This window comes from Alligator sinensis, unplaced genomic scaffold (genome assembly GCF_000455745.1).
Source record: "Alligator sinensis unplaced genomic scaffold, ASM45574v1 scaffold554_1, whole genome shotgun sequence".
Classification (NCBI taxonomy): domain Eukaryota; kingdom Metazoa; phylum Chordata; order Crocodylia; family Alligatoridae; genus Alligator; species Alligator sinensis.
In genome coordinates, this window is record NW_005842424.1 from 1182205 (window position 1) to 1201264 (window position 19060).

The following is a 19060-nucleotide window of genomic DNA, read 5'->3' on the forward strand; positions in this document are numbered from 1 at the left end:
CTCCAGCCTTCCCTCCTCTGCCCCCTACCTACCAGCTCCGAGTCTGGCTCCAGCTCCCTGCTGCAGTGGGCAGGGACTGGCCAAATCATCGAAACTCTCTGAATCTTTTCTGAATTAGGAGCTTACAGTGCCAATGATCCCCCCCACCCACGTGGCCCTGCAGTGCCCTGCAGCACTGGGTTGCACCTGCTGGGCCTGCAGCAGGCAGCTGACACCCAACCCTGCCCCGCTCACAGATCTGGGGGGCACAGGTGCCCCCTGCCCCCCAGGAATGTACGCAGTAGCAGAGAGCTGCTCTCCCCACCCAATCCCACAGCAGGCAGGCAGCAGGGGGAGCTGGGCTCTGCTCTGGTGCAGCAGCTGCTGCCTTCTGCCAGGGACAGGGGGCTGTGGACCCAGGTCCCTGGCTCAATAGCTCTGTCAGCTGGGGGCCCCCTCAGGCAGGGCTGGGTGGTCAGGGGGCTGTGGGTGGGGGCCAATGGGCACCAGCAGGGCTACTGGGGGGAATTAGAGGCATTAACAGGTCCAGGAGGCTGGGGTGGGGGGGGAGTGAGGGGCACCAGCAGGGTCAGGGAGGGAGGGAGTGATTTTAATAATGGATTTGGGGGGTTTTATCAGAGAATTTGTTATTTTTTATCAGGGAAAACCAGGATCTGGTTCCCATTATTTAAAAAAAATAGAATCAGCACAGTATAATTGACCTGTTCAGCCTCCACAAGAGAAGGCTGAGAGGGGATCTGGTGGCTGTCTATAAACTGGCCAAGGGAGACCAACAGGCAATGGGAGAGTCCCTGTTCCCCCAAGCACTACTGAAGTAACAAGGAATAACGGCCATAAGTTGACTGAGAGTAGATTCAGGCTAGATATCAGGAGGCACTACTTCACAGCCAGGGTGGCTAGGATCTGGAAGCAACTTCCAAGGGAAGTGGGGCTCCCTCCTACCCTGGGGGTCTTCAAAAGGAGGCTAGATGAACACCTTGCCGGGGTTGTTTGACCCCAATACTCTTTCCTGCCATGGCAGGGGGTCGGACTTGATGATCTGCTCAGGTCCCTTCCAACCCTACCAACTATGAAACTGATCTTTTGCAATATAGCTGTATCTCAAACTTGCAATGGTTATTTCCACTTCAGGACCAGCTTGTCTGAGGTCTACTTTGTGAAATACAGAAAAAGACATTTGCTACCAGTTGTTTTCTGTGGCAGCCCAGGAATGTTGCTTCTGAATCAGAAACAATTTTGCATGTTGAATAATTACAGGGATGTAGTTAGCAAAGATTGCGGGTCAGTAAATTTATCAGAGAGTTTCTTTATTTTCAATCAAATTATTGTTTTTCTTAGCTGTCTAACATAAAGGCCTCAAGGGGATTACTTGTGTTTTGCAGGATTGATCAGTCTTTTTTGTTATACCTCTTTCACCATCTTTGTGAACTTTCCTTCTCAATCTTTCCTGAATGAATTTGTCTAAATAAAAATGTTGAACACAAGTCTCTTCCTGCTCTGGCTTAAAGCTGTGAATATTATGCCATAATCTGCATAGAAATACACACTATCATATTCTTGTAAAAGCTGTGATGCAGACATTCAGCTTACTTTAGCTGATTATTGGTTTGGTCCTGGTTAATTTGTAGACACAAAATTTGTTTTATGGCTGGTTGTATTGTTGGCTTGCCAACCAAGTAATAAAATATAGGCATCATCCATAAGAATTCAAGAAACCTCAAATAATAATAATTACTATGCTGCTTCCCACACTTTATTTTTCTATGTGTATGAGAAAAGCAGTTCCGAATGATATTTCAGAATCTGTTGCATTCTACAATATGCAAAATCTGCATATGGGTGGGAGGTTTTGTAGTAACCATTGGAGTCCTTGTAACAAACTGTTCTCCCATGTGCTAGGGTGAGTAGGTGAGAATGACGGCTTGTTCTGCTTATTGCTCAGTTGTATGACAGATGTGAATAATGAGCTAATCTAAGCCAGCAATGCTTTCCTTCCAGATCTTTTTGCCTTTCTTTTGTAGGACTAACAAGTAAATGAAAAAAAATGCTACTTGGTCCAATGTTTGTACCCTGGGATGAATTTATCATATGCCTGTTCATTTTACCTATAAATAGGGGTTTAGAATGCTAGGACATTTTTACACGTGCTCTGGGTGTGTGTGTGGAGGGGAGGGCAGGCACTCTTGAAGCTGCTTTAATTAAAGTGGCTGGAGCATCTCGTGTCTCAGCATCCCTGCGCTTCAAAACGGAGGTGGGGGCATTTTATCTAAAGCTTATTGAATGAGCTTTAGTTAAAGCACCCTTGCCACCACTTTGAAGTGCAAGAATGTTGATACTGAGCTCCAGCCAGCCTCTGCATCGTGGGTAATTACCACATTCCAGCAGACTTGATTAATCGAGTCTGCTCTGACGCATTGTTTATTACAGCATGTCGGATTATCCTTCTGGCTCGTGTACAGACACCCCTAGAAGTTACTTCTTGTAATTGTACCTTCAATGGATCGTTCCTGATGTTCTTTCAGCAGCCATATTTTGAATGAGTATAAAGTGGCATAGGAATAGCAACTTGTATCAATGAAGGGAGTTTACAGACGTGCTCTGGGAGGTGGGGGTGCACTTTAATTAGTGCAGTTCCGAGAGCTGTGCCAATTAGAAGCACCCAGAGCGTCACTTGTATCAGTGTCCCCATGCTGAAAAATGGCAGCGGGGAGGCTCCAGTCCACCCACACCACCTTCCAGTGCCAGCTGGGGAATCTTAAAACAAGCTCCCTCTGCTCCCTGTCCCCCTCCCATTCTGAAAATGGCACGGGCTGGGAGGGAGGAGGGACTGTTGCTAGGGGAAACTGGCTTCAGGCTTGGAACCAGCAGCTAGATTCCCCTCCCTACTGGAACCAGCAGTGAACTTCTGTTTGGTCCAGGGGATCATAGTAAGTCAGGGCACTTCCTGCAAAGCATTTTTAGTTACAGCGGGGAGCTGCACTTCTGTCTGCAACCTATGGGGCAACTTGTCAATCTCCTCTGGGCATTGGAGTCACAACCAAGTTAGGCCCAAAAAATTTGTCTCCCAGGAGGACTCAAGTTGGTACAAATCCATTGCCTTGGTTCTACAATATGGATCTAATGCAATGTAGCACTGAGGAGCAACCATTCTTACTTTCTATAGGGGCTATGAGTGCCTCTTGTTGACTATAGTTGGCGTTAAGCTGTATGAGTTGCTTATATTTGTTTAGCTATAGTTTGGCTAAAATAAAACAGGCAAGGAAATGCTCAGGCAACAGAATGTCACAAGGTGGGAACCATTTTAGAAAACTTAAGAAAGATAGATTGAGAAAACTAGGGTAAAGTTGCAAGATCACCTTAAGTACACTTACAGCGTGTCTACATGAGACGAGTACAGTAGACTAATTCTACTTCACATTAGCAAGCTACTGTGCATTAGTGTCACTTAAGAAGTGTGCACTGATGCTAATGCGAAGTAGTGCCAATTACAGTGCATTTGTTATTACAGGCACTCAACTTAATGTGCTGTAATTACAGTGCATTAATGAATGTGTAGATGCATCCTTAGTGGTCTGATGATAAACAAAGCTAATTTTAGATAAGGTAAAGTTTATATAGGGAATAAGATTAGGTAGATGAATATTAATTAGAGTACCTCCTATTGGGACTGCATTTATTTATTTACCTTATTTAGTAAGGTTTCTAATATTTTAGCCAAACAATAGAATATAAAAATTGGGTCCACTTTTGGATTTTTGCTCTTTATTCTGGAACTATGGTTCTCTCTGAATTGCCCACTTGCACATATATCTGCTTAGTACTATCTAGCAACTTCGTTTTTGAAAACTAAGTAAGAATATTCTTTCTCTACTGGGCTGGCTACCTGTCAGAGGCTTTTTAAGACTTTAGGACTTAAATGTTAAGATTAAATCACTTTCAAATATTGATCAGATTGTTATACCTTCAGATAAATGTGCATTTTATACATTTTAATTATTTGCTTGATATGCCATACCTGTACTGTTCAGACATTTATATCTTTTCTTTATTTTGTTATTGAATTTAATATTAAAAATTAGATATCCTTATGTTGTGAGTATTTGATTTTGGTGGGAGTGGCTCTTGGAGCTTTTCTTAGTTCTGAGAATCCATCAGCACTGCAGAAGCTACCATCAAGAGAGGTTTAAGAGACAGCTGTTTTGCCAGGGGAAAGACAGCAATGGAAGGTTGCTATTAAAAGCAAGCAGAGACAATGTATAAACATATGACTGCTAGATGCTCTCTTATGCGTAGGGTTAATGTGAAACTTCATAGAAGCTGGTAGGTATAACTGCCTTCATGATGAATACATGTAACCTGAACTCTTTTATAGAATAGATAGGTGCAATAGTAAGGGCCCCTGCCCAAACATAGGTCATATGCAAGCTGAAATATGGACTAAAGCATCTTGGCTAAGGGGTGTTACCTTGCATCTGAATTCAAATGTAGAGCATGACACATCAATTTATGGGGCTGTATTTGTGTATGGGAGAGGATTTGCAGAAACGCTTCCGAATCTCACAGAGAAGGCAGCAAAACAAATCCAAAGCATCCAGATAAACACTTGCAATGTGATCATAAGAACAATCTGAGAAGTGCCTTTGGTAGTTAAATATTAAGTGATGCTCCCCTACCCCAGGCCATAATTAAGTCAGACCATGTCACTGCAGGAGAGGCTGACTTCAGAGATTATGGGAACTTTTTAAACTTCAAAAATGGCTACATAGCTTCACAACCTAAGGAATGTAACCTTCATGTCTCCCCTCATTCTTGTTCCAAGCATCAAGATCCTCTCATCAACACGTGACTTTGCTCTAATTTTTTGAATGGAGTAGTCTATTCAGGTCAAGGCTGAGGCATTTTGCCTGCTGCCACAAATAGAAAACATCAATCCGCAGAACAGTTATAATAACTGCAGTGCTGTCACTATGACACATTTTACTAGTAAGATAATCATTCTTAAAGGTTCCTGTGCTCAAATCACTGTCTAGGATTTTGACATCTTATCTCTAAAGATGCAGGAAGCTTTACATGTTATTTCTGATAGGCTCTAACTGTATCTTAGTTACCTTTTTGAAAATCCTATTTGGTTGTAAGGGTATCTAAGTATTAGAGGCAACAATACTTTCAATAACATCAAGGGAAAGTAATGGCCTACCAGTGTGTATGTGCCAGGTTACTCATGACAGCTGTGCTCCTGCTTCTAGACATGATATATATATATATATCCTGGCCATTATTTTCCCTTGATGTTATATATGGATGTGTGTGTATAGCAAGTCTAGAAGTACACATCCACATACACACACACACATTTATATATTGCATGTCGAGAAGTAGGAGAAGAGTTGTCATGAGTAACCAGGCTCTTGGAAATGAGATAAAAAAACCCCAAGAAATGACACATAAGCATGCTTATGAACCTACATAGTTAGAGAAGAAGTACTCAAAATTGGCACAGTACAGACTTAACTGAAATTAATTCCAGATTTCTGCAACAAATGGTTTGCCTAGAAGAAATTGAGGTCTCAAGGAAACTTTGGTTAGACCTCTGGAAATAGGAAAAGTAGAAAGTGGTGAATATGCTTTTGCATAGTTAAAGATAAAAGGAAGAGACAACCAAAGGACCAACATGTAACTGACTGACTTGTATTGCAGTAATTATGAAGAATGAAAACAAAGTGGAATATACAATATTTAGAGAGGAGGCATTTCAGTGAGTACACTTGGGTTTGTCATCTGTGAACCACATTGAGACTTGTGTACATTAAGCTTAGACTGGTAATATAAAATTAACACTATATCTATATCTATAGATCCACCACTTGGTCACCATGTTGGGACTGGAAGTCCCGACCCCTAATCCCTGACCTTTGCCACCAGAATACCTGTGCCACAGCTTCAGGAATGTCTGGAGAAGATGGTCTAAAACAGGGGTTGGCAATTATTTCAGCTGGAGGGCCGCTTAATGAGTTTTGGTGAGTGGTCAAGGGCTGCAGTGGTAGCTCTGTCCCTTGACAGGTGCTCTGCCCCCTAGTCACCATCTTGGAAATGAATGCCCTGCTCCTGCAATCCCTGACTTTTGCCACTGGAAGCCCCTCCCATTGCCCATGGAAGTACTCCTTTTGGGAGTGAGGTTGCCATCTTGGAACTGGAAAAAACTAACTCATATAATAAAAGTCAAACAGCTACTCTAACATGTTTTAATTTTATTTAAAAAATAATTTTTGTCCTGATTTATGTGCATTTGTGTAGTCTGTATAGAGGTAATTGCATAGTAGGTCAAAAGTAGTCTTACTCTTATATATTGTGTGTGGGGGAATGTGTGGGATGTGGCTGGGGGGTGAGGATGTGTGTATGGTGGAATGTGTGTGAGAGTGGGTGTGGGGGAGGGTTGTGAGGAGGTGTGGCTGTGTGTGGTGGGGTTTGGGGTATGTTGAGGGTATGGCATGTGTATATGTGGGAGGGTTGTGGGGGTGTGGGCAGGGTGTGAGTGTGTGAGGTTTGTGGTGTGTGAGGGAGGGCAGGGGTGTGGGAACCCCCCTACACCCTATTTGGTACACAGCCCCCATCGCTGGTAGCAGCAGGTGGCAGGCCCTCGGGAAGCTCATGGCCTCACACCTCACAAACCCCAGACACCCACACCCCAGACACCCACACCCTGCCCACCCAAGCTTCACACTACCGCTGCCCTGCTGGGCATGGGTCCCGGGCTTTGGGCTCCGTGCTCCCACCAACCTCATGCTCCATGTTTCTGTCCAGCTGCAGCTTCCCTATTTGGTGCCTGGAGTGAGCACTGCAGCAAGAACACAGGAGGAGCCACTAGAGGCTGGGGAAGCTGAGCATGTCCCCCAGTGGTTGCAGTAGTGGCAGCTCGGCTTGACCTGGAAGCTGTGCATGCTGGCCAGGGTCTTCCTACACAGGGGGAGGGGTGCAAAGTGTGCAGACTGGCAGGGTACATCCCAGATCCAACCAGATCCAATGGGCTGTATTTTGCCCACCCCTGGTCTAGAAGAAAAATTGTTAATTTATGTGTTTGTTGCTAGCTACTGCAATAAGTGTGTATTAGGGCCTTGTTACACACATTGCACTTTGAGCTGTTCAAATGTTGATTAGTTAGTCCTAGCTTGAGTTTGGAACAGTCATACCTTAAGGCTCAAAACCTTTTCTGACTGTCCCTCCCTCACCTTGCATAGCTGTGATTTGCTACTAGAGGGCTGGCAACAGGCTTCTGTACCTGCTCTAGGTGTGTGAAAGATGGGTTGGGGGACAGGAATGTGAGGCTGGGAGGCAGAGAGCTAATTGGATGGTGATGGTAATGAAATTTGAGGTGGAAAGGAAATGGGGGTGAGGGAAGGGTGATGAAGGAAGTCAGGATAAAATAGAAGGAAGTAAAAAACCCAAAAGAATGTAAAAAGAAATAAAGAGGAAGTAAATTCAAGAAGGCCTTGTGTTTTAATAAATTGGGATGTAGGATTGAGGTGTGGGGGGTGCTGGTTGTGCTTCCCAGGGTGGCCGGGGGGTGGGAGCAGTGAGGGTAGGTGCTTTTGGGGGAGCTATTGCCCCTGCCCCAGGATGGAAGCTCCCACTGATGGGGACCTGATTCAGTCCCTTACCTTGTTTCTCCCTCACCCCACCAGACACTACTCCTGGCCCCATCTGTGCCCTGTAACCTGGCTAGCCAAAATGTGCTCTGCAGGCTGTGTGCTCTGCTCTGCACTCCTGGGGGTGGGAAGATCATGCTCTGGGGAATAGGTGCCAGAACCACCCCCTGGGTAGTAGAGTTCAGGGGGTGGAAAATTTGTCTACACAGAACAGGAGGGTTGGGGAGGGGACACTGCATCCTGGGATGCTGGAAGACTGCAATTTGGGTGGCTCATCTGTGGGGAGTGGCCACATATTAATGGAACATGAGCTGGGTAACACGGATCAGAAATAAACCTGCCCTGGAGTGGCATAACTTTAAGCCACTTAAAGTTTTGCTTAAAATTAGTTTCAGGTGTTAAGGTATGGACAATCCAGGGATAAGTGCTCCAGGAGCCACCTGAAATCAATATGTAACAAGGCCCTATACTGACAACTGCCTTTGTTACTGTGAGGTTCTTATGCTACTGCTGGAGTTAAGGATAAACTTTTTCAAGTCATGATGTAAACACCAGACTACTGGCCTCTTTTTTGTAAAATGTCAGAGGAATTTCAGAACTTCATACGTTGAAAATGTTTAGGTTTAAGTTATTTGGTGGAATGGCAGGAATTCAGTTACCTTCAGGGTCAGTTTAGGCAACATTTTCAAACACGCCTGAAAAACATCACCTGTAAACTTTTAAGCACATATGCCCATCTGTGAGAATAAAAGGGAGGAGGTCCTGTTTAATCATATATACACCAAAACAAACAAGCAAACGAGCAAACAAAAATGCATGACTAACAAGGCTATAATTCTGAAAGGGCTTTTTGCCATGGCGATTACTGCCAATATTTTATTCTCTTCTAAAGGTCACTTTGTACTCATTACTCACAAGCAAGCAGAGTAACCTAGATAGAACTTATGGTGTACCATGGGAGTTCCTGCTGCTCTGCAGTAAAAGTATGGAAAGTAATACTTTTCTTGTTTGGGTACAAAAAGAATCACAACATTCACAGTATTTAAATGGTATCCCACTTTAAAACTGAGGTCATAGGAAGGCTTTAAAATTCCCTGAAGGCCGCATTTTTTTAAAAGTACTTTAGCTTTTTGGAATGAAGGCTTCTGTACGCAACATAATCAGCCATGTTCTGGCCCTGATCCAGCAAAATACTTAAGTATGTATTTGGCTATAACCATGTGAATAGTCCCATTGCGTTTTCTTGACTGGTCCACGGTTTATAAGCTAACAGCAGCACAGGAGCATTTTCTTTGTCACTGAACCTTGCAGAAATTGGGAAAGATTCTAAACCACAAGAAAAATCCTGCTCTCCCTATTAAAACTAACTGTCAATGAGGAAGTTACTCTCACATGGTTTTGCAGAGTGGAGCTCATAAAATAGATTCATTACAAAGTTTTCTGCTAACAGGCTCGTGGAAAAATACATTTGTTCCTTCCTTTTGAGTTTTGTTACCAACCCTCTGTCCCCCTCAAATAATAGCAGCACTCTAGCTCCTTAATATATTGAATTATTCCCCATTGTTCTGTATCACTTTGTTTGGTGGCTCCTTTTCATTAAATTAAACAGATGTATAAGAAAATATAAGGATGGACGGTACTGGGATGAGTCGACTTTAGCATAGTCCCTTTCACTTATCTGGAGTACTCTGCTTCTCAGCCACTGTCAGGAATATTAGAGACTAAGTACATGTCTTTCCTTTAATACTAACCCATGATCCATGAAAATTTGATTTAAAAATTAATTATTTAAAGGCTCAATACTGAATTGAATCTATCTACTTCAGGAAAAGTATTGCTTGCATTAAGAGTTCCTTTTCTTTTCTGATGATTCCATTAGTTTATAAAGTGCCTTACTTTACCATGGCTCTTTCTATACAAAAAGGTTCTTATGGGACAAAGGTTGCAATGAGAAAACACTGTGATTATTTATTTCTCATCATAAATAGATTTTGATATTAAATTTGCTTCCCAACCTACAGACAGGTTAGGGGACTAGAGTTATAAGCACAGTATAAAAACCTACCTGGATATACCCATTAATGCATTACTACCTCAAATATGCCCCCTTCTGGGTTATTGTCCTAATACAATGATTCTCATTCAGGATGCTACAAGATCCTTTTAAAAGGATCTTTTAAAAGGCACTTTTTAAAGTGTCTCATAATATTAGTACTTTTAGGGAGTGTCTTCTCATCGTCCTATAGCGACATAGTGACGTGCCACATTGCTGTTCGGCACATTACATCAATGTAATGATCATGTGTGTCTACATGTTTGCCAGCTACATTGCTGAGTGGCATGCTCCCTCAGTATAGCAGGCTACCATAGCAACATAGTAGTGAAATCTAACAGTGTGCTGCACACGTGGCACAGTAATCACTCTTACTGCGCTGTGCTTTAGTACTTCCAAAAGGAAGTACTAAAGTATGGCACCACAGCAACATGGCCATATGGCAATATGTAGATGCACCCTTAGGTAGATAAATGTCTACAAATGATTCACAAGATAAAGCCAGAAATTTCAAATAGCACTTGTGTCATAAATAGTATGACCTGTTGTGGTATTTCTGAGTTCTTTGCAAAAGAAGAATTTCTCTATTATTTTGTATTCTCTATTGTTTTCTTTTCTGTTGTAAAAATGAGTGAAAGCTAAGAGCTGGCATTTTTTAAGGGATGTCTTGATTATTGCAAGGGATGTTTGTGTCTAATGAGGTTGAGAACTACTGTCGTAATACAATAGAGTTGGTGGAGCCAAAAAGAGAGCTGCAAACAGCAGACTGTATAAGGAGAGGTTTTTTTCCCCGCCTTTACTGTGGTGATAAGTAGAAGATTATGACAGAGACTGAAGCAGCAACAGAGGATAAAGATAAATTGCACAGACAACCAAGGTTTCTTGATGCAGAAGCTGTGAGATGCAGATTATATTTATATGAATGGCAGCTATTATGCATGAAGTGTTACCTGGTAGAATTTATGGAGGAGAAGATCCAAGATCTAGAGGTGTACTGGAGATAAAGGGAGAAGTCATGGGAGGATCTGAGGGGGAAAGGAAAGAAGTGATATAGGCAATTGAAGATTTGTAGATGCCAGCTTAAAAAAGATTTTTGCAGCAGACCTCTGGAGAAGGAGGATGATCTGTAGAAGCATGTGACCATGAAAACAGCTTAGAGAAAGAGACCATCTATTAAAAGAGAAATGGAGCTGAACTGCAGATGTGCTACACGAGAAAACTGGGAAGAAACAAACAAGATGAGGGTCTAAGGAAGACTAAAAAGGAGCTTGTCCCAACAAGAAGAATGAAACAATGAAAATAACAATGAAAGATTGGAGTCCAAGAAGGAATTAACATGATATACAGAAGAATGAGAAAGTAGAGAATGAAAGGTAATCTGTAGACAGGAGACAGAAGAAAAGGGAGAGGACTAGGGACTCACACTAATAGCAGGAAGAGGCAGGTCTGTGCCTTAGGGACTCTCTGGTATGTCTACACAAGATATTTACTGTGGAGTTGCCTAATTAGCTCTAGAGTAAACAGCTCAGCATCTACATGTGCGGCCCTATTAGACTGCAGGAAACTAATAAACTCCGCAGCAGGTTAGTACTTGTACAAACACAAGTACTAACCTGCTGCAGAGTATTTTTTGTGCACAGCAATGCATGTGTAGATGCTGACAGGGCTGGTTGGGGCATGAGGGTGCTTCAGTGCAGAGGCTGACTGCTGGCTAGCCCCACATTGGAGCACCCTTGAGCACCCTAGTGCCCGTAGCACATTGAGCTGGATCAGAGCAGCCCTGGGTTGGCAGGCTGTCCCCCCAGCCTCCCTGCTAGCTGGGGCTGCTCCTACATGACTCAATTTGCTGTGGTCCCTGGAGCAAGTGTAAACACAGCACTTGTGAGCATAAACTCTGGCACAATGTGCACTAGTGTTTACTGCTGCATGTTATGCATGTGTAGATGCACCCCCTATTAAGCATTGACAGGTCTGTCACTAGAGGGGATCTACAGAATGGAACAGTATGCTGCCTTGACCAAAGGCAAGAATATGAGGTGTGGGCCTGAGTTTTAATCTCCGCTCAAGCAAGGGCCTTACTCTCTCAGACACCAGTTCCCTCAGCCAAGCCATCATGGCATTGCAATCAAATGAAACATTTCATTTGACAGAGTCCAATTTGAAGCTCAGGGGCCTAGCATGTAATTGGCAGAGGGCATTTCTCCATAACAGGAGACAAGGATGTATCTAAATCTTGCTACTTTAATACAAAAACTTAGGGCTCAACCCCTTTTTACAGACCTTTCCACCATAAAAATGCCCATTGGATATAAACACTAATAATTATCATTTAAAGAAAACAGTGGAAACCAATGGCTGTTAACTTGCACACGAACATACCTCTCAATTATGCATATTGCACCTGAGATACCCATAGAAAGATTTATGAGCAAATCTTGCAATTCGAATCTTTGGTTTGATAGAACCTGATATGTGTAAGCTTAGATTTTACTATCTTCTCTCATGTAAAACAAAAATAATATGTTTAGCTATAATCCTTCTTTTAACTTGAGTTGAAGTCTCTAGGCCAATAAAAGTTTATCCTGTACCAGAAGTAGTTTAGAATGAAAGTTTATTCAGCACCAGTAATGCTAGTAAGATTTTTGCCATTGACTCAAGACGAGTTCCCCAATGAGGGGACATAACTACTTTACAGTAGATTTCAATGTGGTAGTAATTATTTTAAACATGTTTCATCTTAATTTCATGACTGGAAGGGCATTTATTAAAACATTTTAAAATAAATGTTTTCCTTATGTCTCAATTAAAAAATGTATCTTTCAGCATCAATATATATTCACTATAGTCCTGTCAAAATGTTTGATTTCTTTTTAATGTGTGAGTTTCCTCATAGGTTACTCATAAATACAATATAGTTATCAGCTTCAATCCTAAGCAGGCATCCAGGGACACATACAGCATTTAAAAATAAGACAAAGAGAAATATTGTAGAGGTAACAATAGAGAACAAAAGAGAGAAGAATTGATTAATAGTTAAGCAGATACAGAAATGAAAACCTGACATGAGTAAAGGAAAAATGTTAAATTGCAATACTGAATTCAAGACAAAGGCACAATTTGTCCAAGTCTGTTCCTGAACTACTATTACTAATGTTGTTTAAGATTACATAAAACATTTAAGGACCTAGAGTGGAAAATGATCCTGCATTTGTCTAAAGGTGTGAAGTAGATGACCTAAAACACCTTTTAAAACCCTGTATTGTGTTAGTGTCTGAAAACTTAATGAAGGCCACAAAACACTCTTAAGAGAATGTGTTACACTTTTCCATATCTTCCAGGAAATTAAAAGTTCAATTCCAAAATCAAACATTTTATTTAAAAAGAACCGAGCTTAAGATAGTTAGTTTTCCACAGTTATGCACTTATCTATCACACTTGAAAGCACTTGAAAGCAAAGAAATGAGTAACTAAGAATGCAATTAATATGATATGAAATGAGCAAATATTCTTTTAAAATAGAAAGAAATGCACATTTCTTCATTATCATTCAACATCATTCAACAACAAAACCAACTTTAGTTCTGCCCCATATATTTTTCAGCATTTTAACGTAGTATTATTATCTTGAGTTTGAAATCTAAATATTTCCTCCTAGACCAGTAATACTTCAAGTGATTTAGGTTGAAGAATAAATACTTCATGATCCCAGCCCCACATGAGTATTTGAAAATAATATAAATTGGCAAGTGTTTGTGTCCCCACTGATAGGGCTTGTGGCCCCTTTTTAGGTTATGGCCTCTGGATTAAAAAATATTGTTCGAAAGGCTGTTTTTAAATGGGAAATTTTCCCTAATGGATACAGTCATCAGTTGAGAATAAGCTTTTGTATTATTGAGAATAAGCTTTTGTATTATTGCTTTAGTATGGATGTTGCCCCAGTACCCAAGTTGTACAAGTATGAAACACAGTCCTCATTTTTACCAAACACTTACCTGTGTACTTAACTTTTTATACTTTATGTTTATGAGTAGTCTCAGTGAACATAACAGAACAACTGTATTTGCCATTTTTGAGCTGCTATTTGCAATTTCAAGACACTTTGCACATCATTTGCAAAAAAACTTTCCATTTTTCTTTTTGTTAAGTTGCAAGGAAATCAAAATATGACAATGAAATCATGAGATTAATTTGCCAATTTTGCTAGGCTAAGAAAGATCTTTTAGTTGTCTCCTGTCTGCCTGATCCTACTCCCTGTAAAGATCAATGTAAAATAATCCCACCAATGTCAATGGAAGCAACACTGGGCCCAAACATATCCTAAAAGAAAATTGTAAATAATATTGCTTAATGGCAACATATTTTCTCTATTTGCAACCAGCAAAATTAAAGATAGTTTTAACCTAATGATAATTTAAACAAGAGGCAAGAAGCCATTTTGGAGATAGGAATGAACAGAAATATTAGGCAAAGATCAAATGTCAAAATGGAAGGGTTTTTTTAAGGACCAAAACCAATGGATAGACTTCTTCAAATTTGTTTGAAAGTGACCTCTTTGCCTTAAGAGCAAAATGGGAGATTTCATGCCAAACCAATTTTCCAAGCCAAACTTACAGGAAGAATGGTTGCAACCTCAGCTCTGAAGAAGGCACTTCCTTTCAGTAATACTTGGAAGTATTACTTGATGAGACCACAGAAGAAAAAAACACATGCTTGTATTTCTTTCTCTTTATAGACTTCTGAGTTTGAGAATTCTAATATTATAAAAGCCTAAGTTTTTCAGTCTGTCCGTAACACTTTATTTGCACTCTGATTGGCTGATGGAAACAGCCAATCAGTGTGCTCCAAGTGTGGGGGAGTGCCGCCATGATTCCAAAGTCATGCCAAGGACCAGACAGAGGGTGGGCGAGCCAAAGCCAGCAGCGCTGGCCTTGGCTTCCCCATCCCACTCCCTGCAAGCGGCGCTGAGGACCGGACAGGAGATGGGGGCAGAACAGCAGCATGGGGCATTAGATGGCAGCACTCCATCCCAGCCCACCTCCTCCCATCCTGCCCCCCACCCCACCCCCATCATTCTTGACAGGCAATTGGCTAGTATATTATATTAGCATGGCAATTTTTTCCTGTATTACATGACTGGTAATGACTCTCCATATTGATTCGTTTAGAAACCAGTGTTTATTTTGTCATCTTCTTATTTAATACAAAGTATCTACTTATGGTTCATTATTACATGACAGACTTCCTAGTATTCACAACAACACAGTCATTTTTTCTAACAGAGACAGGTACTTGGAACTGTCTCCCATGACCAGCAAATAAACATAAAAGGATGCATTATTTAAACTAAGCCTTTGGATATTCAAAACAACATATATAATTGCTTTTATGTTTTCAAAGAATTTTCCAAATGTGATTAATTCTCACAACCTTCTGGTGACATCTGCAATTGTTGTTTTCCTTGCTTTACAGATGGGAAATTATAATACAGGGAAAGTAACTTGCCCAGGGCTATTCAGAAAGTTGGCAAACTAAGCCTAGAAGTAAAGTTTGAACTCCTAGTCTCATACATAATCCACCAGGCCATGCTGTCTGGCTTTAGGTTATATTCTCTGCTAAATTTACTAATTAATCATTTATAAAACAATATTTAAATAAAACACCACTGAAGAAAAGTAGTATGAGCCAATTATAATTATATGTGCTGCATGTCTTACAAGTAATAGAACATTGGGTACAAAAACACAATTGGCATTAATTGGCTTTTTCCCCAGTGGGGTCTATGTCAATTCATATTGAAGGAATTTGGGTTCATAATCTAGAACATGGTTCCCAACCTATGGGCCACATAATATATGTAGACTGCCTCTGGAGAACTTGCCCTTCTTCCTGATTTCCTGATGTTAAATTACCTTAGAAAAAGATATTAATCATTACTTTTTCTAATATTGTTTTTCCCAATATTACGTCTACATGTTGTAGTTACTATAATTATCAGACAGATTATTATGGGACATAAAAGGGAGGAAGATGGAAATGGTCTTCTGGGTCAAATTATCTGTGATATATTTAGTACAAATAATAATTTGATTAAAATATTATACATATTGTGAAAAAATAGAGACTTTATGGTATTGATTAATTCCATTTTTTGTAGTGTGTCCCTAGAATATTTTCCGCTACTTTTTATGGTAAAATGACTACATATTCCTAAAAAGCTACAAATAGTTGTGGTCTTTAAAACTATACTACAGCGAATTATGTTGACTGTATTATTTTGCTTAATAGATTAATTAAAACTAAATTAAAAAATAATATCTGGTGAAATCAAATTATGCTATGCAAGCCATTTAAGTAACAGTTATTTTCTGGATAATATATCTTTCAGAGACTACCTTTGAGAAGTATTTGTTTCCAGTACCTGCTGCACCTCCTCAACAATGATTTTCTCAGCTTTTTAAATTATAAGACTGGACTAATCATCTTCATTCTTTGGTAACTATACATTTAACACTAAATTAGTAACTAAAGAATTATGTGTATTTATGTTGTAGCTTCCTCCCAATTGTGTCAAATCCTTTTGTAAAATTGGATTCCCCTGTCTATGCTCTGTAATACCAAATGCTCTGTATTACCAACTATCTCTGCTGTACTGTGTGCCAGTGTCATCTAGGGATGTGAGAAGCTTTGGTCCCTGATTAGATCTGGAGGAGATTTGGCCTGATTTGGTGGCCGAATCTCTGAATCTGAATCAAATCAGAGGACCCTTTAATCTCTCCGAATTGAATCGGAACCATCCAAATTGATTTGGAGAGATCTGGAAAGATTCAGCGATTCGGACATAGACACAGCTTTAAATGTTTTTTCTACATACCTCTAGGTAGCAGGGGCTTGTGAATGCTGCGATGCTGCGTGGATGGAGTGTCCCACAGAAGTGGGGGTACTCCCCAGCGTGCTCAGCAGAAGACCCAGAAGTGGACCAGAAGCACTTCTGGTCCGCCAGGGAGCACACAGGGCCCCCCACCCCCCGCTGGCTTGGTGACTGGTGCCTCCTGGATCTGGTTAGTGGCACCCAGGGTCCTCCCACAGCCGATCGCTGAGCCAGGGAGGTGCGGTGCGGGGTGGGCAGAGCACTCCCTGGCAGACCCGGAAGTGGACTAGAAGTACTTCTGGTCCACTTCTGGGTTCGCCACCGAGCATGTGGAGGGCCCTCCACACTCTTGTGGGATGCTCCGTGTGCCCCAGCATCACAGAGATCACGAGCCATGCCTGCTACCACAAGGTACATAGAAAAAACTTTTAAAGCTGTGTCTATGTCTGAATCACTGATTCTCTGAATCAGCATTGAATCCTCAATTTGGATTCAGCCAAATTGAATCAGGGACAGTGATCTGAATCAATGAATTGAATCACTGTCCTTGGTTCAGGCCGAATCCAAATCCGAATTGAATCGGACCCACTTTGCACACCCCTAGTGTCATCTACTCCTTTTTACTCTGTTTGCTTGGTCCTACTCTCCCTTTCAGTCAAATATCCCTATTTTGGACTGTCATGCCCCCTCCCAACATCTGCTGCTTTGCACTGGGAAATAATTGTTAAGTGTCTCAGGTCTGGGAAGGAATCATTCCTCTCCTTTCTTGTGTGTGCTGGCAAGAAGAAATCATTTGGATTTTTCCTTTGGTTCCGCTAGCTGCCTGAATCAGTTGCTTCCTCTGCCTTTCCTTTAGCTATCTGTAAAGGAATACCAAAGGAGAATGAGGGGGGAATGATAAACTTGGTGTCACCGTGTTCAGCATCAGCATAAGTCCCCTTCCTTTGCTTCTCCTCTCTTCTGCCTCAGGCCTAGAGACATTTCTGATCCCTTCTGCTTGACAGTTTGAGGAAAATGCCTCCCTCTATGGATATTTAGCACATGTGCCTGTGACAGAGGCCTATATTTTTAAAAATATGCACAAATTTTTGGGTGTTCAACTTAACAATGGGAACATGGAACTCCAGTTAAAAATCAGGTCTTGGGTGTTTTGAGATGGGCAAAGTTTCAAACCTAAGATACTTGAAGTGCCTGTGACATTGTAACCTAACCACCCTTCCACAAACATCTTCCCCTTGAAGCTGTTGGCATTTTCAAAGGCATTCATCCATCACGAGAAACTTTTTATGGCCATTTTTATGACAGCTATTTGAGAATAACTGAACATTTATAATGATAGCTTAGTTCTGATGGTATCCAGGTAAGGCAATCAGAATTGAACAATAAAGCAGCATATCACATTGTTCTGTTGTTACTTCCCACTATAGCACCAAAATGTTTATGGGCAGGAGGGGGAACCATGTGATAAGTGGGCGAGGCAGATGATAATTTTCCAGGAATGTAATTAACTGTACAAGTAATTTATGTAAGTCCTTATCAAATGCTTATGACTGAATTACTTGCCCACTACTCAAACTCACCTGTGATTTATTCTAAAATTCCAAACTACTGACCAGTTTAAAACTATCACTTCTTGTAAGCAGGCCTGGCAACAATGTTTCTTCCTTATCTCCCAGATTATTTGTCTTGCTCACGTGCATTACTGTAGCAACTGAAGGCCCTCTGATAAGGTTTAGGGTTAGGCACTGTACACACATACAAGAAAAACACAATTCCTATTATAAAGTCCTTATGATTGGGAAGGAACTGTTTCCCATACTCAAAATGGGCAAGATTCAAGTGCTCACCCGGTGAAAACTTTTTATTAATGAGACTTTACAATTTAAAACACCAATAACAAATCTCTTCAGCTAGAAGTAAACCCAAACCAAACCAAAGCAAACTAGAAATGTACTTTTAGGAAGAATAAATTTCCAGTGGAATAGAATTTGCATCTATAGGCATGAAATGTTAACCACCAGACTTGACTTTGTGAAATTTTCCATTAATTTATTTTTATATCAGACTTATGCTGTTGTAAATAAAGGGATTACCCCAACTCTTGCTGATTAAAACCTTTATGCCATTAAACATCAGTGGTATTCCCTGTCCAGTTCATAGTTCCATTCTGTATCATACAATTTTACAGTTTATTATCTGTGTATTAATATGTGATTGTCATGACTTCACAATCTGTCAGATGTATTTCAGGGACCCTTCTGTAGCACACATAATTTGTGAATACTCTAGTGGTAAGTGGTCTTATTTTGAACAGAAAATACATGCACAATGCACATGTAAAAATATCCCAATTGTTGTCTTTATTTCAGCTGCGTCAATGCATATCTTCCAAAAACAGAAGCCCAAAGTATTACTCCCGAGCTGCTGAGATTTTTTATAGATGATTTAAATGAGATTAAACGACTTGATGTAAGTTCACAAAATATCAATGTCATA

The 19060-nt window shown here is 40.9% G+C and overlaps 1 protein-coding gene across 14 annotated transcripts in view; it reads left to right on the forward strand.

Annotated features, from left to right (window-relative positions):
- The window catches only part of IL15 (interleukin 15), a 74120-nt gene that overhangs the window by 44073 nt on the left and 10987 nt on the right, over window positions 1–19060 (forward strand). For all 14 annotated transcript variants that reach the window (XM_025211703.1, XM_006030128.3, XM_025211707.1 and 11 more), the window contains 2 exons: window positions 16082–16188; window positions 18934–19033. In XM_025211703.1, coding sequence (XP_025067488.1) covers window positions 16082–16188; window positions 18934–19033 — 207 coding nt within the window. The remainder of the gene's footprint in view (window positions 1–16081; window positions 16189–18933; window positions 19034–19060) is intronic.